General features: G+C 46.8%; 1 protein-coding gene across 3 annotated transcripts in view; it reads left to right on the top strand.

Annotated features, from left to right (window-relative positions):
• The window catches only part of LOC135374358 (5'-AMP-activated protein kinase subunit gamma-1-like), a 398,802-nt gene that overhangs the window by 139,301 nt on the left and 236,613 nt on the right, over nt 1-22,888 (top strand). The window contains exon 1 of one of the 3 annotated variants that reach the window (XM_064607352.1): nt 6,588-6,826. The exons of the other annotated variants lie outside the window; for them this stretch is intronic. Coding sequence (XP_064463422.1) covers nt 6,725-6,826 — 102 coding nt within the window. The 5' untranslated portion in view covers nt 6,588-6,724. Of the gene's footprint in view, nt 1-6,587; nt 6,827-22,888 lie in introns of those variants that run through there. 3 annotated transcript variants of the gene reach the window in all.

Genomic DNA, 22,888 nt, shown 5'->3' with positions numbered 1-22,888 from the left:
GTTTGACGCCTCCGCAACAGCTGTCGGCGCCGTGCTGCAGCAGCACGTCGGAACAGGCTGGCGACCTCTTGCCTTCTTCTCAAAGGCCCTGAAGCCCGCGGAGACGCGGTATAGCACTTTCGGCAGGGAGCTCTTAGCCGCTTACCTCGCAGTCAAGCACTTCCGGTACTTCCTGGAAGGCCGGGATTTCACCATTCTAGCTGATCATAAGCCGTTGACATACGCCCTGCGATCGGCCAGCAGCCGCTATTCTCCTCGTGAGACGCGTCACCTCGCTTTTCTAGCCGAATTTACCTCTCGCATTGATCTCCGGATCGGAAAATGGTCCAGCAGACGCCCTGAGTCGCGTAGCCACCGTCCAGACGCTATCGTCAGAAGCTCTAGCCCGCGCCCAGCACAATGACCCCGAGTTTGAGGCCCTGCGTAGCTCGACAACATCTCTGCGTCTTGCCGACTTTCCCGTTCCCGGCACAGACCTTCTACTCTCCTGTGACACCAGCACCACTCCACCTCGTCCTTACGTGCCACCCGACCTCCGTCGCGCAGTTTTCGACTCACTCCATGGCCTATCGCACCCAGGAGCGCGCCCAACACAGCGACTGATTGCTACCCGCTTTGTATGGCCGAAGATGCGCGCAGATATCCGATCTTGGGTAGCCGCCTGTTCCGCGTGTCAAAGGTCAAAGATCACGCGGCACACGTCTGCACCACTGGGACGTTTTCTGCCCCCGGACTCCCGCTTCGAACATGTCCACATTGATATAGTCGGACCCCTCCCCATCTCTGCTGGACATCGATACCTCCTAACTGCCGTCGATCGTTTTACCAGATGGCCAGAAGCGGCCCCCATGTCCGACGCCACCGCCGCCACTGTCGCCTCGACCTTCCTTTCGACCTGGGTTGCCCGTTTCGGAGCCCCAGCTGTCGTCACCACGGACCGTGGCGCCCAGTTCGAAGCGAGGCTTTTTGCCGCTTTCCTCCAACTCCTGGGCACGCGACGGATTCGCACCACATCCTACCATCCGGCCTCTAACGGTATGGTAGAACGCCTGCATCGCCAGTTAAAGGGTGCCATCATGGCCCACGAGGACACCGCCCACTGGTCATCTGTCTTGCCCGTCGTCCTCCTCGGCATCCGCGCATCCGTCAAGGCCGACCTCGGCTGCAGCGCGGCCGAACTGGTGTACGGCACTACCCTCAGGCTCCCGGCTGACTTCTTTGACGTAACAGAGGTCTCCACTCCCCCCGGAACTTACGTCGACACGCTTCGTCGCGCTTTCGCAAACGTCCGTCCTGCCTCACCTCGTGTTCCCTCGCCCAGATCCTCCTTTGTCCCCCAGCAGCTGTCTTCTGCCTCGCATGTCTTCATGCGCCGTGACAGGGTCCGCCGCCCGCTTGAGCAACCTTACACCGGCCCTCACCCCGTTCTCCGGCGTTCGGACAAGTTTTTTACCATCTCGGTTGATGGCAAAACAGAAACCGTGAGCCTGGACAGACTCAAGCCAGCCTTTGTGGAGCCACCCGAGCCCCCAGTAGCCCTCCCGCCTCCCTTCCCCACTCAGCCTTCTCTGAGCGCCACCAGACATGTCACTTGGGCTGACCGCTCCTCTCAGAGTCTGGGGGGGAGGCAGTGTAGCAGCCCGCATCGCCATCGTTAAGCCGCGGCCTGCACGCTGCACGTTTTCCCACTTTCGTTTTTGGTGGCAACCGCCACTGGAATAAACCCTCATTAAGTCGGCAACGTCCATGGCTATCTCTGGTGGTAGGGAAGAGACGATGTGCCGGTACTTGGTGAGTTGGGAAGTAATTCCAGCGAGCAGGAACTGGGCTTCGACCTGCTGGAACCAGACGTGGGGTCCTCGATGCCAAAATGGCGGCAATCGAACAGCGACGTGGGACATGGGAGGCATCGCAGCAGCAGCGGGGGCGGTTGCGCCAGGCGGAGGGTGTTGCTGGTCGCCAGCAGCGGTGTTCTTCTCCGGGTCACCAGAAATTGTGGAGCGAAGTAAACAAGGTGTGAACACCGCAATTTGCGGGAAAGAACTGAGGATTTATTCCAGTGGCGGTTGCCACCAAAAACGAAAGTGGAAAAACGTGCAGCGTGCAGGCCGCGGCTTAACGATGGCGATGCGGGCTGCTACAATTCCATCTCTTTCGCGGAAGGAAATAGAATGCAAGGGCCGTCAACTCGTTGTTGCTGTCGAAATCCAGCGTATCCAAAGCTGCGGTACAGAGCCATAACAAACGCTTATACCAATGACTAGTAAAGCAAACAATGCACAAGACACACAAACAATATACACGAAATGAAAGACAAGGGTAAAGAACATGACAGTCGCCGCGGCAGCAGACCACTAGCCCTTGTTCGTTTTGGAGGCGCTAGTGTTGAACCTACACTTGCACTGTCTCGGTCTTGGCACTTCCCTGGACTAGTGCCGGTTGTGCAGGTCAAATCCAAGAGACCTATATGACCGCATTATCGCGACAATGCGACTGCTATTTGGTCTTTTCGATTTGGCTGCACTCCCTGAACTGATTCAGGCGGCGCAACACCAGGGATTTCCCTACACACCCCTCAGGGGGGGTGTACACCCTCCCTGCATTTTTGGAACACCCCCCCTGAAATGTCTCAGGTGACACTACCCAACTCGCCCACCAACACATTCTAGTAGTGAGTCCGGCGCAGCGAATTACATCCTGTACTATCAAACTTGGGCTGTAGGACCACAGTGATGCAGATGATCCTACCATGCATTTGTCCAAATTCATCTGAAAATCACTGTTCCATTCATATAGTACGCGCATACGAGAAAAAATGCGTTCGGGCTTGCAAGCAGGGATCGGAACCGGCACTGAACCCGAACCGAAAACCGGAAAAAACGTTATTTTCTGACGAAACCGAACCGAACCGAACCCGAACAATTTTTTTGCTTGTCCTGAGCCGAACCGGAACTGAACCGAAAAAAATTGATACGGTTACCGGTTCGGGAATCGGTTCAGAGATGAATTAATTGTACTACTGACCGACCTTTTTTTTTTTGCTCACCTGAAACGGTTATCTCACACCTTTCTCTTACAATCGTGTACGGTGAGCGTAAGCTTGCTTGCATGTAGCAAAATTACTGCCCGTGGACCGGTTAAACCGAGGCCGAAAAAAGTAACAGTTCCAATCCCTGTGATGCCCCGACCGCTAACAGACATGAACACGTCCATGAACCATGAACTGTTTTTTCTTTTTTGTGTGTCTGTGTATGTGCGGGGGTGTGGGGGAGGGGGGGGGGGGGTTCTCCCTGAGCCGAACCCGAACCAAACCGATATACCTGAACCGGTTCAAGCTGATAATTTCGGTTCAGCGGAGCTAAGCCCGAACCGAACCAATATGCCTGAACCCGAACCCGAACCGGACCGAAAAAAATGCCGGTTCCGATCCCTGCTTGCAAGCTCAATGTGGATCACAAGGAATCATTTGCGCCCAACTCAATCAAGCGAGGTATTCTGCTTTTTTCGTCTGAGGTTTTCACCGTTGGTTGCTAGGTATTCATTGAGTTTCGTGAGCCAAGGTGTTTTTCTTTGTCGGTCGTGCGATTCTGCGTCTTAATGTTTAAATGCCGCTCATAATGAATCTGTATTCTACTGTACTGTGTTGTAACATAATAACATGTACAAATAAAACGGGAAAGCTCCGCAGATATGTCACCATTGTGCCACGATTCTTTCCGTGTCTAAGAAAAATTTCGTAAGTGGAACCTTCACTAAGCATACCCCCCCTTGAAAGCTCGGCACCCCCTCAGCAGTGAATTTCTGGGGAAATCACTGCGCAACACCTATTCGCTTTGTGAGTGGAGCGCGCACCCTCTGCACTCTCGTATCCGTTTTGTAGTGGTGCAGCCCTATAATCTGCACGAGCCGCCGGCCTGCACTTGTTGGATAGGAAGTGCAGTACGAGTGCACGCGCAGAATGACCATACTATGCGGGAAACTCCCACTCCAGGCCTGACATATAGTGACGGACGTCCTCTTCCCCGAAGGTTCTTATGCAGAAACTCTCAACCTCGCGCGTTTTCTTCAAGAAACGGGCCTCGCGGAAAGACCACTGTAGTGCACCGCCGTCCCATTACTATCATATTCATCCTGCCTATGCCTCTCTTTCAACACATCAACTTTCACCCCCCCCCCCCGTTTTTTTTCTTTTTTGTAAATATAGTCGTGACAATGCTCGCTTGAGTGCGGCCAACAACGGTAAGCTAATTCGACCCCCTCCCTCCCCCTCCCTCCCCCGAAGCAGACGACGCGGGTCACCGGCATGGATGTTGGTACGCTGACGGTTCCTACCTGCAGCAAGAGTGGACATGTATGAGAGGCAGCAGTCCAGTGAAGTTGCACGGTTGCGATAAATACGTGAGATAATGCGGTTATATTTTGAGATACTCGCCTGCACAGTGTAGTTTATTGCGCTTGTCGCCACTGCGCCGGCAAATCCGCAAGCTTTGGAGCGGCTGCGAATAATTTTTAATAAAAATATACACAGAAGAAGGAACAAGTAGGAAAAACAGGATACCTCGTGTTCGTTGTATCTGCCACAATGTTTTCGTGATAGCCGGGTCTCTTTCTTTCCCGCAAGCAAGTGGAATGCATACGTTGTCCATTCGCTGCGTACGGGTACAGAGCTGTAACAAACACTTATTCCAATGACCAGTAAAGCGAATGAAGCACAGCTCACACAAACAGTACATATGAGAGGAAAAGCAATCATAAAGAACGTAAGAGTGGCCGCGGTTCAGACAGCAGATGACTAGCCTGCTCCTGCACTCGCATTTTCGTTTTGGAAGCGACTATAGTGCTGAACATACACGTGCACTACACTAGCCCTTCGCCGGCGCACACGCTTGCACCACATCGGTACTCCCTTGAACTAGTGCCGGAGGTGAACGCCAAATCGAAATTATATCGTACTCATGCCGTCAGCGCTACAAACGTGTTGTCTGCTCCATGTGCGCACTTCCTATCCCATCCTCCTATCCCATCTTCCTATCCTCCAAGTGCAGTCGTGAATTTGTGCTGCACCGTTACAAAACGAATGCGAGAGTGCAGAGGGCGCGAGCGGCACTGACCAAAAAAATAGTGAAATGCTTCACCGATTGAACTAGTTTAGCGAGTGCACCCAAATCGAAGAGACCTCGTAACTGATTCAATTTTTGGTGTAAATCAACACCCTCATTGAATGGCGTGACGTGAGCAGCTTTGTCTCTCTAGTAAGTGTATTGTGCATATTAGCCAAAGTAACTGCATAACATGAAAATGTAGTGCGTTGTGGACCAATAGTGTCGTAATATGGCAATTCCAAACTGGTTCCTTGTTGGATCTATTCGATGTGATATAAGGATATACGCGCTTAAATGTAGTAATGGGTTTGGAACATCACATAAATGGGATAATGAACGGAAAGCTCACTTAAAAAGGCATGTCTTTTTTTCTTTCTTTTTTTTTTTTTTTTAATCTTCCTGCAAACAGCAGCGCAGTTCGTAAAGAGAGTTGCACAGGCTGAAGAATACGTATTATAGATAAATATCGAAACGTGTGACGTTCGATAATAAATGTACATTTGCTGTTGCTAGAATAAACGGGTCGAACAGACGAAAAAAAGCATTCCAAATCAAAGTGAGATTGGAAGATGGTGAGATGATATCCTGGCTCTGCACATTTTCTTCCTCAGAATATATTTAATGAGCAGTTGAAAACTTGATACACGACATAGCCCAGAGCTGCGTTCCTGTGTGCCGCGTAAAGCACGCATTTATCGACTTAGCCAAAAGTATATAGAAGCGTGTATTTGCTATCCTACACGGGACGTCTGAATAGCATGGAAATACAGCATACCCCTTCTCAGCAATGAAAACATACATGTTTGCTCCAACTTTTGTTAGTAGTCCGTGTAATTAAAGCTTTACAGGGTGAGAAAATTACAAAGCGTCGCAGTGTATGTCAGGGCACTGAGGGCGTTCCCTCAGAGCGTTTTCATTGAAAGAAAATTTAGGGAAAGTCGGTCGCTCCACAATTTGTCGCATATCCCATCGAACAATTTACAAAAAGGTTGCTTACTTCTCAGCGTGTCGTGCCCCAGATGCGATCGACGAGAATCGATAAGGAGCACCAGCGTGAGGAAAGTTATCATTTACATGGAGGATGTACACGAATTGTTTACCGTAAGGGCCTGGAACGAACAAGCTGGTGTGAGCAGAAAAAAAGACGCGCCATTGAAATTCGGTCACCAAAATGAGCATGGAATGCCGACCTGCTGATAGTGCGGGGATACGTTTAATGCTGATATAAAAAGAAGGGAAAGTGATTCGCTATCGAAGTAGGGTTTTCTTTATTTGCCTGCCACACGAAGAGGCCATGTACATAAAAAGCTCACAAAGCTGTCACTCCCCAAAAAAAGCAGACCAGAACTTGCTTTGTAGAATACGAGCGAGCGGAGCAGATGGACGGAACACGTTCGAAAAGCGCGGTTGATTGCCGCCCGTGGTTACGTCATATCCGCAGCGGTGTCAGGTAGGTGACTGTTTGTTCCGGCGCCGCCAGATCCCGCTATGGATGCGATCGTAGCTGTCGGTGTGCGTGAATGGGCTCTTGGCAGCTATGCTTCCGATGTTGTTCCCACCCGGATTAGTGCACCATCTCCGGTAGCGGATATTCAAGCTCGCTTCCTGGCAGTGTGAGAGGGATGGCGTCTTCCCGGCGGAGTAGCGCTTCCCGCCGGACGGAGCGCCGAAGCCACTCATTAGACTCCCATCGTCTTTCCACGCAGCTCTCGTGGTTCAGAAAGGTGACCAGTTTATCATCATTTATAATCAGAAGAAGTAACAATGTCGTGTGTACTGTGGACGCGGGTTGTACGTCTCTCAATGCGTGTGTGCACAGCTGACGCCGCACGTGCGTTCACAATACAATCGTAAAGAACAACCGGGTCGGAGCAAAGTATCTGCGCAACGTTTTTTGTTCTTTCTTATTTTGTACCAGTCCGGTAAAAAAAAAATTGACTGCTCGTGACGCACAAAGTTGTTTGATGCTCTCTATTTCTGCTACCCTCTTTGCGCATTGCAGCTAGTATATTTATAGAATGTATGAAAGGTATGAAAACATTACTGGAGACGAACACGAAGCCTTGACCTTCCCTATTCCCCTTTCAGAACGACTGCTCCCATCCAAATAAATGTGAAGCGCGCGCTATCATCCAAGCTCTCTTTTCGGCTACGGCGACTCCTTTTTGGCCGCGCTGCGTATATATATGAATGCACTGGACGCGCATTTTCCATTCACATGGAACGGTGTATAGGGCACCATAATTCAGGGTCAAACATTTTACGTTCATGTATCTGTTATTGTATAATTTATATTTGCGAAGACAACTAAAAATAGTATGCCTTACAGTTACAGCTTCAACTACGGCGTTAGTAAAGTTTGTCGGCACAGTAGTGCGCAAGATACTTAAATATGCGTACAACAAAAATATGGCTACTGCGCCGCGCACGAGTAACGAAAATAGGTGTTGGAGTAGATTGGAAAATGTTGGCGACATCAGTAAATGACGCTACCCAAAGCAGCACTCATTAACGCAGCTCGCGGTCTCGCTAACAGTCCTTGAAGGTAGCTGGAAAAATCATTTCTGATAGCAGCGTTTCCTGATCAGTTATTTCGTCATTATTTTCTTCTCACGGCGATAGAGGTATAAATGGCATCCAACTGCGTCCTGCTTGCACCGCATACAAGTTCAGAATGACTTGAGGAGATGGTTCAAGGCCAGTTGGGGATAAATTTTCGAGTCGTGTCGACATACTGAACCATAGGCAAAGCCGATAGGAGGTTAACATTGCCGTCTCACTGCAATCGCAGTGATCATCAGTTGACGATGGGACGTGATTTGGCAGCCTTCCGTGGCAGACGAGACAAACAACATAATGTACTGCATGGGAGTGGTTTGCCAGGGGTGGTCACCTTTATGTGCACATTGTGGCTACAAGAACAGTACAATTTTCAATGTCGTCAAAAATCGATATCTGAAACGGAATATCAATCTTGATGAGAGAACCGCTCATATTGTTTCGATATTTTTTTCTCGCTATGTTCGTTGCGATTCTCAAATATTAACACACCGACTGGGAAAATATGGACGAAAGGGAGTTCTAGTGAATGCGCCATTCGATGCCAGCTGATCCACCATCATCGATAGTAAGAAAAGGGTAGAAGAACTATGTGCAAGATTGGTTTGAGAGAGCCACATAATTGTGTAGCTCACGTTTTCCCTATTTATTGGCTCTTCCCTCACTACCAGGCGTGACTTTTATGTTATTCGAAGGCACGACACTGTACGTTATGCCCTCTAATGCTACGCGCAGAAGACGCGATTTCAGCTTTGTTTCCAGTTTTTTAAACACCTTTCCCTTACTTTGGAGGTACCATAGTCGAAGGTGTGGCTTGTGTGGCCTGTCACAGTTTACAAAAAAAAAAAAAAAAAAAACAACTGCTGTACTCGTGCTAGCTACGTGTGAAAACGAGTTTTGCAGTTTTCGACTGCAGTTTTTGGAACGTGGATCATCGTCATCATGTATTTCTCTCTCTCTCTCTTTGGAACGTGACGGTCCAGATAAAAGTATCTGCAGTATTTCATTCTATAATTCAAAGTTTACATGACATGATACAAAAAGTACCCCTTGAAATAAACGTTAATGTTTTTTTTTAATTAATATTATTATTGTACCCTCGTCTGTATACATGGACCCGTTTGCATAAAGCTGTTTGAGCTCGGTCTTGCACTCGAGTTGGATCCCAAGCCTGTTCTCATGGTCTGAGCCGGTTGTATAAAGCAAAATTAAGAGCAAAGCTGCGATCGCGTCTGAGCGCGTTCTCAGATTTTGAAGCAGATGGCTACCACACTCAACTGCGTTCTCATCTTGAGAATACAGACGGTAAACCTTGATCTATCGCACGCATGGAGCTAATTGCTTTGAAACGGACTGGTCCATTGTGTTTCGCTGCCTTTCTTATCGAATTGGAAAATTTTCATCTAATATGACATCCATTCGTTTTTCAATTTGACATGTCAGTTTTAACTTTACTTCTGTCCACTTAGGTTCCGTTTCACCGTTTGGTCAATCGCTGAGAGACATCGATTAGATACAGGCAATATGCAGTAGCCTACAAAACGTAGCTTATGCAGTAGGCTTTTTCAATTTTTCTCGTTTTTATTTATTTATTTATCTTTTTGTTATCTCATTTTCTCTCGTATATTTTTCCCTTTTTTAGGGAATACCAAGCTGGCGTGCTGCATAGCTGACCTTTCCCCTTTCCTTTCTTCTTATTTTTTTCTGCCAATAAATCCCCTTCCCCCTACAAAACGGAAAAACAACAAAGCACACTAAGCGTTGTGGTCATTTTATTGAACAGAATGACTTTACAATCTGGTGATGCTACTTAAATGGAAGCCTTCACGCTATTGTGTCAACTCGCGCACTGAATAAGAAGCTGACGATGGAATCTATGACCCCTTTGAAAAGCGCAGTATACCTTTCACGGATGAAACGATGCTATGCAAACATATTGCACTCAACAGATTCGCGATACAGTAATATTTGGCCGCACCTCCTATAGTTTGACGCGACTGAAATGCGACTACCATTACGTCAATACGACAGTGGTAGAAGCTGCCCGCTTTTTCATCCGAGCTGTATGGGTCTCTTCCACTTGCTAGCCTGCGTTTATGGCTAGTCATGGGCGATAGTATCGAGAGACTCTCGATTGTTCAGCTATCGAATTGGAAGCTTCGATAGTACGTCGATAGTTTTCCAAACTATTGATAGTATTATAAAATGCAGGTGGCTCGTCACAACTATTTGCCATTCGCGTTCGGTAAGCCGATCCAATCGAATCTTGCAGGCTTCACTCACCCCGCATGCGGTATTTTAAGCCGGGAAAAATCGGGAGTCTTGCGAAAATGATCGAAAGTATCTACGCTTCACCTTATCCAAGCATCTGCGGGGGCACCTATCACGAAGTGTGCTGCGGTGCGGACTTTGCGAAGTAGTGCAATTTGTGTTATAGCCAGTATTGTACCTAACGACGCTACCACGCATACTTTTCTCAGTAGCGGAGCAGCGGTCCCGCTACACTGTAAATTGGTGACGGAAAAAGTATTTCCGCTAAAAATATGGGTTCTCCGCTTCCCCAACTTTACAAAATGTGGAACACAGAAAAGAAAAAAACCGAGATAACGGTGTAGCTGATTTTGTCCTTGCTATTCCTTTATCAGGCAGACTGATGTGACGAACTTGCTCAGTTTGACTAATTCTCTTAAGCTAAGCGCAGTCGAATGTTTAGGAAAGTTTGTGTTAGCCTGTGAAATTTTTAAGTTTGTTAGGTCACGTTTGCGAAACATAAACAGACATAATATGGGCTACGAAGCTATAGCTTGAACTGCCCAGTTGCAAAACTAGTGTGAAGGTGTTGATGGCACACTTTTTTGTTTGGAGCAAATAAACGGAGTGCTGCAGTGTCTTTTGGAACAGGAATACGAAAATATATCGGAAACGGAACGACAGTCATTTAAATTTTACTGTGTATACTTTGCTTTGCTTTAAGGTGTTTGGGCCGTAGGTGAAAGATTTCTGTCAGGATAGAATTACTTTAGCTTCCAAGGGTTAGTTAGTTAGACAGACAGATTGGTACAAAGAATGAAAAACTGGAAATGTACGCCGTGGTTGTACACGGGTTGTCGACCGCGAGCTGGTTATTTCCTCACGTTAAACACGTTACACTGTATGTATGGGAGCAACACAAAATGAATAAATGATATTAGGGAATAAGTTATGCCAACATGCTCTTTGCACACTTGCTCGGTGGCGGTACGCAGGCGATTAAGTTTAAAGCTATTTATTTCTTACAGCGTTTGACGTGTTTAGAGAAAAGCTACGTGTTTTTTTTTTTTTTTTTCGTAAATGCTTCACACGACGATAATCTTACTCGGTAGCGGAACTCTACCTGAAAGAGTCATACACCAAGCAAAGGCGTGTAATACTTAGTTTTTCGTATAGTCAAAGGCTTTGTGAGGGCATTCTAAAACCGTTACCGCTTGAGACAAATGAGCTCTCCCAGAAAGTCTGGTTGTGCTGCGTCTTGGTCTCGTTGATTTCCGGGCGTATGAGGCTTACATGTTTGTGTCGTCCCTAAGTGTGGTGTGCCTCGGCCAAATCTCGTTGTTTGGTTTCGTTCCTGTGCGATATTGGTGCCGACGTTAAGTTTTGACTTTTGTGCCTTTGTTTCCATAACTGTTCTTTTTCCTTTTCTTTTGTTTTTTCCCTGTCCTGACTTTGTGTGACTATTGGTATGTTTTCTGATTTATCTACGTGGTATGGAGTAGCCGGCTTCCACGTTGGTGGTGCCTATTTTGTCCATTTTTGTATTTTTCTTTTTCACTCACTCACTCCCAAATGCTGTCACCGCGGTGCTCTAGAGGGTCTAGAGCACATTCTTCTTCATTGCCTACACTACCAACCTTCCCGAACCACACTCTCCGGGTCTATTAATCGGCTGCCCCCCTATAATTCCCCTCTCTCTCTCCCAGAATTACTTGGTCCCTGGTCAAATCCAGCCCACCAATGCTCAGCCCTCAAAGCTCTTTTGACATTTTTCGACGTAATAGGACTTTGATTAGAGCACTGTACGGGCCCGGGCTTACCGGGCCCGTACAGTGCTCTGTACCGCCGGGCCGGGCCGGGCTTGGCGTTTTTTAGGCGGGCCTGGGCCGGGCTCGGGTTTCAGCCACAGGGCCCGGGCCGGGTACGGGCTTGACAACGCCAGACATGGTTGGGCATGTACGCGACATATTTCACGAGACTGGACAGCTGAATTTTCACGTTCCTTTATTTTTTTTTTTTCATTGTATGGGATATCAGGTATTCTCATCTGATAACTATCACTTTTTTACATGTGATCATGCTTATTTCGTGAATGGGTCTAGATTTCACGCGTGCACCCACACACATTTGGGACGATTGGTGTGGCGGGCGCGCTGAGGGTCCTGCACGAGCGTCAGATAAGTTAGGTGTTGGGACATATTTCGTTCTCGTGAGGGCGCGGCACGGGGTTCAGTGAGCTTTAAGTGTTCTCACATATTTCGTTTTTATGAGAGTCGGACAAGAGGGTCGTTTAGGTTGGTGTTCTGACATTTTCGTTCGCGTGAGAGTTCAAGAAAGAGGAACTAACACCGGAGCATGTGCAATAGAGCGGCGATGAGCCTCTCTTGAACCGCAGTGTACATACGCCCACGCTGCACTACGCGCTGCGTTCCCAAGCAAGCAAGCACAGAGCGGCTTGCCGGCAGAGAAACACAGCTGCTGCGATCGAGTGTACCTCCTTACTCTCCACCAATTAGCTGCGTCCTCTTCCTTGGTGCGCTATGCTCTTTAGTAAATCTAGATACGTCTCCGGACCTCGAGAACAGTGCAGAGGCGGGCTGGAAATATATAGAAGACGTCGGGCCCGGGCCGGGTACGGGCCGTAGCAGCCGGGACTGGGCCGGACACGGGCCCTAAAATTTGGCTGGTGCAGTGCTCTAACTTTGATCCCTATTGTGAAGGGGTTCATTGTTTCATCCCCCACATCATTCACCAGCATTGGGGCAGCGTATCTCCTCTGGCGATGAAACTCCCCATTCGCCATGGCGATCCATGCATCATCTCAAAATAAAGTTGTTATAACCCCCATGCAATGCAACGGCAGACAAAATGGGGGACAGTGCGTCTCATTTTTGTCTTCTCCTTGCACTGGGGGTTTAGCTAGAGGTGGGACGGAACCCGAATCCAAGTAAGGAATCATAGGTGGGGAAGTTACTTTTATTTTGTAGTGCACTACCTTTACTCACTACTTTTTCAAAAAGTAACGCGTTACGTTATTCGTTACTGTTGCGGTAGTAGGTAACGCGTTACTAACGCCGTTACTTCTGATAAGTAATGCCGTTACTTTTGCATTACTTCATCAGTTGTCCTTATAATATGTACCACTTTTGGTTGAGTCACATAAGTGCATTCCGCAAATCAATACAAGCCATTTTGGGCACAAACATGGGTCACGCATGAACACAACTTACATGTACGATTTATTGCAACGCAGAAGTAGTTGATGTTCAAAATTTTCATCTGTGAGCTTCGCTCGTTGGGCTGAGAGGACGCCTAATGACTAGTGAGTGCTCCTTGTCAAGGTTGATAGAGACGGTGACCTTTTATCTCACACAGTACAAATCCAAACAGCCAATCCCTTGGTACTTTGTTACTTGTTCAGAGGGTTGAGGTTTCTGTCGCTTTTGCCTCGTTCGTCCGAAAAATACCAGAGGGAGTGAAAAAGAGAGGTGGTAAACAAAGGTGACATCTCAACCAGGGTAGGTCAACAACCCTTCTTTTGGGTTCTTCGTGGGTGGCGATGTGACCTTCTTATCACTGTTGAAGAAGAATAGGAAAAAAAAAAAAAATCGGGGATTTTCCCGGATTCTGCGGGCACGGTCCTCGCTCAAGCTCTCAAGTTTAGACAGTGAAGCAATGTTCCCGAACACGCAGTAACGCATAACGCCGTTAATGACGTTACGTTACTGACTACTTTTCTCCCAAATGTAATGCGTTACCACATTTCACTACTCGAATGTAACGCGTTACCGGTAACGCACTACTTTGTAACGCGTTACTCCCCACCTAAGGTAAGGATATGCCAATCCACCAATCCTACCAATCTCGAATCTTTGGAATCCTTTCTTAAAAACGAGGGAAAAAACGCCTCTACTGAAAAGTATTTTGAAGCAGAATATGATATATTTGTTTAATAAAAACAAATTAAATAATAGTTCACTTTCAAGAGACAACATACCCATATGCTGCTTCTTAAATGAAATTTATTTAACATGCTGTTCAGGGACTGCGGGAAATGCATAAATTCTCGATTCTGAATTGTTTCCGTAAAACTAAGAAACAATCGAAAGCAAAACCATGCTGCTTTTAAAGTTGTAATGTAAGACTTCCTGCCTGAACTCCTTCAGTTCGTAGCAATTTAAACAAAGTAACAAGAAAACATCCGCCGACCAATCAGGTTTTCGGCGGACTTTAAAAGGAAACAAACAAACATGGATTCGCCGTTTTGGGATTCCCGAATCTCGAATCCCTGCCAAGGATTCGGTTCCCTAGTTTGAGCGATTTTCTAATGTTCTAGCGACCAATTTTAGCTTGTTTTGTAAGGGAAGAGTGGAAGCAGGGGGGAGGCAACAACAGTAACTCTTACTTCCAGGAATTCTTTATTCTTCTTCTAGGCGCTGAGGCTGCCGAAAGCACGTGCTAACATATGCCATTAGTGTGATATTTTCACAACCCGGTAGCTACTTGTTGGTGACTCGATGAGTGGTCGCTTATGATGGCAGTTGACGACAGGAAAAACTGATCAATCCGTCAACGATAAGCAGACGGAAAACTTTGAGGTTAGGATTCACGGATATGTCGAGCAAAATACTGTTATTACGGAAGAACACTCTTGTGCTGGAACCATTCTGACGCGAAAATGAAATTGTCTTGAAAGATGCGCATCATCTCAAAGTCAATATCAATGTCTTGCCTGCAGGTAGTTGTATACTGGCTACGTGAAGGAACATGATGTACCATCTTTGTACACATTGTGCTCATCGATGGTGGGGTTAGTCAGACTCATAAAGCGAACCGCGTTCAAGACTTGATCTAGTATGCCAGCGAAATGAACAGGCAAGCTGCAGCTCCCGCAGCACAAAGCCTATGACAACAGGTGAAAGGCGATATTAGCGGCGCAATACACATACCTAACCACCGGACTACCAGGAGTTCCTTTCAAACATTGAACACAAGCGCCAAATGCCGGAACACTGAACCAAGGATTTCCCTTTGAGAAACACAGAAAAAGCAGCAGCACTGTAGCGCAGACAAAGGGTTCTCACTACGTCACCACCGAGCTGTGACGTTCAACGACGAGTCAACTCCACAGACAACATTGTTTTGCCCGCCTCTTGAATGAATATCGAGAATAATGTGCTATGGGACAACGGCTCTACGTTAAAGGAGCCCAGGAAGCCATCCGAAAGATTTTCTGTTTCTGGAGAAGTACGAAAGGATGTAACTTGACGTGACAACTAACACACACACACACACACACACACAAAAAAAAAAAAGAAAAGTCTCTGTGTACGTTGTATTTTTTTTTAAATAAAAGGCCCCCGAATATCGACTCGCTCTGCAGGCTGTAACGAGGAAGGGGAGGATTGTGATGTCGTAGCGGTTATAAGAGAAACCGCGCTCCAATCGGGGCCAGCGCTTTCCTTTTTTTTTTTTTTTTTTTCTGTTTTGTATCTACTCCCAGATTTCTCTCTGGGTAGCAGACGACGCTTCTCCATACAAACAAACCAGTTAGCGGTTTGCACCGCGATGACGTCAAAACGACTCTGGCGGCTAGTTGCAGGCATTGCCACCGCAGTCGCGATTTTCAAAATCCAATTCCGCGATATGTACTCATATGTCGAGCGAATCACTTCGCATGGTGCGTTTTAGCAGCCAGGTTAACGGCTTCGTTTGAAAAAATATGGTCGTGAGCGAAACGCATTCTGTTAACATTTGTCTCGAGGACATTCGCAACGAGCCACAATTTATACGGCTATAATCCTTGGAGGACCATTCGGAGACAACCCAAGCAACTATTTCAATTGGTATTGTAAGTGCAACTGTTGAGCTTCATATCGTTTCCTGACGATATTGTTGGGGACTACATCGACAGGTGTGACGATAAAGCTAATTCCATCGAATGGATATCTAAGCGGGAATCCTGTCGAGACATTCTCTATGTAAGCGAATCAATTACTGCACCGTCGTCATCTGTGAATCAACTAGCTATATAGTCGCCACCAGAAAGGCTGACGAAGCTATAAAGGCGCCGTCGGTACACACTAGAATTTTAGTCTAGGAACCAGCGCAAACGGGACTCCCCCTTACTGTGGGCACCTCGGGCACGTTCGGCGTGGGGGCTGCGTGTGTCGGAATGCAAGTTTCTTATGGGCGCGATATTGGTTTGGAACATTTTCGTAACGGTCTGAATAGCTCTCCATCAACATCATATATTTATCTGGATGGCGCTGCTTTGTGGTTGATTCGACGAACAATTAACGCGAGCAAAACGTCCGGCAGAACGAGGTTTGTAATGCGAATGAAGGCAAAATGGCTATTGCATTGCATGTATATCAGCTGCACAGAATTCTCGCAGTGCTTGAAAACAGGGAGTCGAACCGAAACGTTTATCGGTTCGGTTCGGGTTTAGGTTCGACGGTAAGGGTTCAGTTCCGGTTCAGCTACAGGAGGCAACTATAATGGTTCCAACCGGTGGGGATGAATCACAACAGGCAGGTTAAAGCACACTTACGATTGTGTCGTACAGTGCTGGTACGGTGCTGTGGTACAGTCGACAAGAAAACGTCAACGGTCGTTCAAGATTTTGAAAGATTTTGCGCGAAATGAAAGACAAGATTAGTGGTGGTTACGACAGCAGCGCAACCATGAATCACCGGTTTGTGTTGACTGCCCCAGCAAGTGGCTCTTGTCGCGGTGGTTAACTAACCCACCGGGTCGTTCGCAGAATCTCGACACTCAACCAAGCCTGCTACCTCGACTTAAGTCCCTTAAGTCATTGGTATTGATCTGTTGATTACTAGTCAGGAGACACGAATACACGTTAATCAGCAAACGATGCTTTATGGTAGTTGGATTGGAATTGTGCAATTCTCAGCACGGGGTCTTTGTGTGAAGCGTGCGTTATCGTTCGTCACTGACCGCCGTGCTACCATGTGGCCGTTAGAGTTGAAGTATCTGTGACAGAGCGCGGGCAAGTGCAAGTGCAAACGGAGAGTTCCACTCATTTTCGTCCGATTCACGATCTTTAAATACCATGTAAGTATGATTTCGAATGCACAAAAAAAGCTAGCTTGGTATGTTCTTTCGTAAGTTCACACGCGCATGTTGGCAGTTTATCCTGCAGTGTCGTACACACGGACGCATACTGTATTTGAGCACAGGTAGTTTGCTTTAGCAATGCACTGCACAAAAAACAACATATGAAAAAAAAAAGCGAAGAGAAAATTTGAAACGCCTAAAGTCCCACAGCCGATGACCTATCCATCGGTTGGTCCGCAACTCGCGTTTATATACACATATAAAATATGTCCACGATAACCGTCGAAATGACCTCTAACACATGGCGATGTCCAGGAAAAACTGACACGTTTATGTTACAAACAGGCTCGTCTTACAACGCTGCACCTGTTCGTAAAACAAACGTCACAGGAGGGCAGTCAGTTTTTCTTGGACACTGCTATATGTCAGTGATCACTTCTACAGTTAGGGTGGACACCCTGTATAGGTCAGGTTGATTAGTATACGATTATTATAATATATGTCTCTTCCTGAATGCTACCTAACACTCTCGTTGATCCCTAATCCTTATATATGTTCTTGTGTAAGTCTTAGACATTATTAGTCATAACAGTATTCAGTCATAACTTCCCATTTATCATTCCCCATTCATCATTTTAAAATAAAGTTGTTTTTATTTCGCGACTCGAGAAAATCCATAGCATTCCTGCAGTGCACGACTTTTTCGCCAAGCAAGAGGACGATAACGAAGCTAATAAAAGAAGCGAAAAGGAGACAAAAAAAAAAGTTCATGCACGACACGCAAAGTTCCGCCCTTAGTTCCATATGAACAGTTATTTGAAACGGTTACCGGTATTTTTCAACTGTTCAGTTCCGGTTCAGCTCCAAGATGGCGTCGACTGTTTCGGTTCGGTTCGGTTCAGTTCGGTTCAGTTCGGTTCAGTTCAGTTCAGTTCAGTTCAGTTCAGTTCTGGTTCGGCAAAAAATAACGGTTTTCGCTTCAGGTTCGGGTTCGGTTCGCTTGAAATGCACTGGGAATTCGTAACCGCTGTCACACTGTTTTACGTATTCACCCAAAAGGAAACTGTGGTGCAGTAGTTAATAAGGACTTAATTTTGCACGCCGGCTAACAGTTATTGTACGAGGGGTGTTCAAGTCAAACCGGGACTTTTAATTTTTCGCAAAAGCAAAATGAACTTACATGCGAGAAATTACTTCTAGTTTTCAACATAATCTCCAGCTGCACTAATGCACTTGTCCCAGCGTTTCACGAGGGCTTGGATGCCAGCAGCGTAGAAATCCTTATCGGCGAGTAGCAGCCATGATCGGACCACATTCTTGACCTCGTCGTCGCAGCTGAAGTGGCAGGCCCCAAGGAATGCCTTCAGTGGCCCGAGGAGCTGGAAATCGCTGGGGGCGAGGTCTGGACTGCAAGGGGGATGTGGCAGCAACTACCAGCCAAGTTCCTGTAAGGTGCGTGTCGTGAGATGCGCGGTATGCGGGCGTGCATTGTCCTGTAGGAGGAGGACTCCTTTGGTGATGAGGCCCGGCCGCTTTTGCTTCAGCGCCTTATGCACATCCCTGAGAACCTGGCAGTAATATGCACTATTGATGGTGCTACCACTGGGCAGAAAATCAACATGAACAACGCCAGCCTTGTCCCAGAAAACCGTGGCCATGACCTTACCCGCAGACGGGGTGCTTCGGAACTTCTTGGGAGCTGGCGAGCCCAGATGCTTCCACTGTTTTGATGCGCGTTTAGACTCAGGAGTGAAATGGTGCACCCACGTTTCATCGCACGTGATGATACGATCAAGGAACGGCTGTCCTTCAGTGTCGAAACGGTACCTTAGCTCTTGGGAGATTTCCAGTCTTCTCTGCCGATCAAACACGGAGAGCTGCCTCGGGACCCAACGGGCACTAACTTTCCAAAACTGGAGGTGTTCATGAATCATAGTGTTCAACGTTCCCACAGAAAGGTCCGTCTTTCGAGCCAGTTCGAGACATGTTATCCGTATGTCCTTGAGGATCACGCGCTCCACAAGTTGGATGTTCTCCAGGAGCTCTGACACTGGGCTCTGAGTCGCCTCGGCCGGGATCGTCCTGCACTGATGTACGGCCGTCTCGGAACCGTTTGCACCACTCAAACGCTTTGCTGCGGCTAAGTGTATCGTGGCCATACTGAGCCTGAAGTCTTCTGTGAATTTCAGATGACTATACGCCTTCATTGACGAGAAACTTGATGACAATTCGCTGTTGGATGTGCGCGCTCACCTCGTTGTCGTGTCTTCTGTTTTGCACAAACTTTGACCACCACGTGGTGAACGCGGAGGCCTGTCACGAGTGAAAAAGACGAAAAAGAAGTAGCGCGAGCCATTTGTACACTCAGGAGACAGAAGGTCCTGGTTTGACTTGAACACCCCTCCTATATCCGAATATTGTTTCATTACCCTTTCAATGCAAAATGTGCTTTCACCAATTAAGCTTACCATAATAGCCGTCGCTATTTATATGTCAAGTAAATTTTTCTCAGGATCCCTACCCGGTGTTGATCGCAAACTACGAACAGCATGAACAAGTTTGAGTAAGCAATGCCGGAAATGAAATTATGAAAATCTTACTCATACAACGTAGCAGAGTTAGCAAGCATTTTAAATTCCATATTTCGGATAAACTATTTCCCTTTGTTCCGCTTTGGTATGTGTAACTTTGCCCTGTTATGCCAGCCGGTTGGCGGACATCGAAGACTCATAAGAAAAATATCAGCTAGCAACCTGTTCTACCATGAACTACTAACAACAATAAGAAATAATGATGCTCTTGATATTACTGTTACGGTGTGGGATCCTCGTTTAATACGTGTACTTATTTAATTCTGTAAAACAATCATTGTTTTGTTCACTGCAAGCACTAGCAAGCCCTCCTGCGTGAAATGTGCGTAAGTGTGAACAAATATTCGTATGTGACAGGAATATTCTGGTAGTCAAGAACGGCTATAATTAATTGGAAGTGAGAACGGTGAATTGTGAGCTTGACAAGTGAAGGAATATGTCAAGACAAAAGCATGACATGTCCATTGAATACTAGCTGCAATGTTATAGGCCCTTGCGCCACACTGCAAAAATAATTTGGCGTTAAGACTACCCGACGTGAACATAGAAAAAAAATATACTTACAACATAGCTACATTCGATGTATGGTTAAACAAACTATAGGAACCGTATGTAGCACCTGCGGTATCGCACAAGTTTACTAGATGGCACACCCTTTGTTGACTTTGATATGTTGCTCTGTTTTATTCCGTACCCTTACGAAACGCAATTCATATGTAGAAAAATGTATACTTATGCATATTTAAAGCAAACTGGGCGTACGAACAATGATCCATATCCCTAATGCACAGCTTCGCCAATGGACTGAACCGAAGCGCCCGTAGTCCCCGCAGGAAATACCCGCACGATGGCGCCACAGTCGTTACAAAATTACAAAATGGCTGCGCAGTGGAAACATTGTGGTCTACAGAAGAATGTGACATCCGAGGAGCGCAAACGGTTGCTCCATGAATAACTTTCCCTTCCGACTGCAGAGGAAATTCATGACTTGAAGGTCACAGCGACGTTCCCGAAGACGCATTGCTACGGAACAGCGACGTTCTTACTGATACAGATGCTTTTGTTCGAAAACTGAGTGCGTTATCGAACTCGACCAGGCGATGCTACCCTGCACGACATCAGACTCTAAGAGAGAATTTATTTGCAAGAACTAGCCGAATGACAGAGTCCTCCCGTCCCGCTCACCGCTCCGGTGCTCACCTCACGATGCTTGTGTATTGATTACATATTTCCGTATGGCAAGACAGAGCCTACCCACGCCTCGTATAGCAGACTTTCTGCGATGGGTATCTGGGTTTATATACTTGACGAAGATCAAGAAAGCAGCCCTCAACATTCCTTTACGAGAAGAAGGCATTGTGCTTCTGTTATGGAAGACGGACATTATGAGCGCATGGCCTTTGATCTTACGACTGCAACCATGCAAGTAGTCATGAATGATAGCCTTCGAGAAGTTGGTGACAGGAAGTGTTGCTCTACATTGACGATGTTTGCTTATTCACGAACGACCTCCAGTTTCCATATGGGGCCCTAACACGATAATAGAGCTCGGACTACGCATCCAAAGGAGGAAATGCATATTTTTGTGAGAAAGCATCCCATATCGAAGATTCATTGCGTCACACCAAGGAAACGCAATCGATCCGCACAGCGTATCAGTAATCCAGGTTTCTGGAACACAGTTCGAGAAATGGAAAAAGTCTGTTAATTTCTAAGTTTGGATGTAGTTCCGTATCAGGACCACTGGCGTTTTTAAGAGAAAAGAGCAATAAAAACAAAAATGAAACTCTTTTAAGTCAAAGAGGAAATAATTAGTAACGAAATTACGCAGGAATAACCCTCATATATTGCGTGAAACGAAAATTTTATCGCCCGTTTCTTGAAGGCGATCCACAATATTTACTGATCTAACCGGTGGCACATTCTCCACGCCGCCTAGTGCGTACCTGTCAAACCCAAACTGACCCAATCTCACTCTAAAGTGAGGAGCCCAATTCAACGACCCTGCCTGTTGCAAGTTTCGAATCCGTTTGGCTTAGCATTCCCGTGTTTCTCCTACGCTAGAAGTGCATCACATGGGGTTGTTGAAATGCATATAAAAGGTTCTAGTCCACAGGATTAAATAATTCTTACATTTTTAGATTCAGTATATCACCTTCTTTCACTTGTATGCAATATTTACCTTGCAAACGCTTTCACTAATTTTTAAAAACGAGTGGTCCCGATACGGAACTACACCCTTACGTTTTGCTTCACGTACAGAAAATACATGCAAGAATGGTAACTGAACTCAGGAAAAACGACCCCCTGCCGCGGTAGACTCCTGAGTATGGAGACGGTGGTGATGATGATGGAACTGCAATAGAGACGCAACGCTCCGGAACACTTTCTCATTGTTTTTTTTTTTTTTTCGCGTGTCTCACTTCTTCTGCAGTTCCTTCTCTGCATCTGTGTTATATTGTGTCACCTCTGTCGTTCCACCGATTCAAATGCCAGCAGAAATGCTTCACACTAATGGTAAAATAGTAAATTTGGAGTAAGAGCATTGGAAGTGTCGGTACGATCTTGACATAACAACAACGACAACAACGAAGCGCGTTTGCAGGCTGGCGGCTCGGCTATAGACGACCTGCGCCCCTACGTCATTCAATATGTGAGGCCACCTATCAGCTTTATCAACTTATCAGCCGACGCGTTTTTCCCGCCTCTTGCCCACCACAGCAAGATATAACATCGAACCGGTCTTGTGACTCACATATTTTTGACACGTTCTTCACATGTTTGTAAACAGAGGGTAGCCTATGTGTGACAGGTCCCTCTCGGCTGCGCCGCGAACGCTGAGGCGGCGCCGCTTTTTGAAACGCATGTATGAATGAGCCTATAACGCACTCCACAATGTGCTCGGTCCTTAGCCCAGAAGAAATCCCAGGGCGCTAGAGTCGTAGATGCCTAGTGCAGAGATCCTAGCAGGGTGTCCAAGCGAACCGAAAGAAAAAAAAAACGCTGTTTTGGTGCGAACCGGAACGGAATCAAAACCGTATACGTGTTTTTCGCTCAGAAGGGAAACAAAAATATAATAAAGGGTTTTTAGTCCAAGAAAAAACTTGGCCGGTTTGGACTACGGATAGGCGAATGAAACAGACGTCGTGTGCTCTGAAGTCATGTCATGGATACTATACGAAGGCTACGGTGGAATGTATGACCCTTAGGCTCCCTTTGCTCCCCCTCGTTCGCGCACGCACACAGACTTAGAGGTACATGTGACACTCTAGCAATGTGCCGTAGTGTTCGCTTTAATTTGATTCC

This window comes from Ornithodoros turicata, unplaced genomic scaffold (assembly GCF_037126465.1).
Source record: "Ornithodoros turicata isolate Travis unplaced genomic scaffold, ASM3712646v1 Chromosome54, whole genome shotgun sequence".
NCBI classification, from domain to species: domain Eukaryota; kingdom Metazoa; phylum Arthropoda; class Arachnida; order Ixodida; family Argasidae; genus Ornithodoros; species Ornithodoros turicata.
This window is presented reverse-complemented; position numbering and strand designations above follow the sequence as displayed.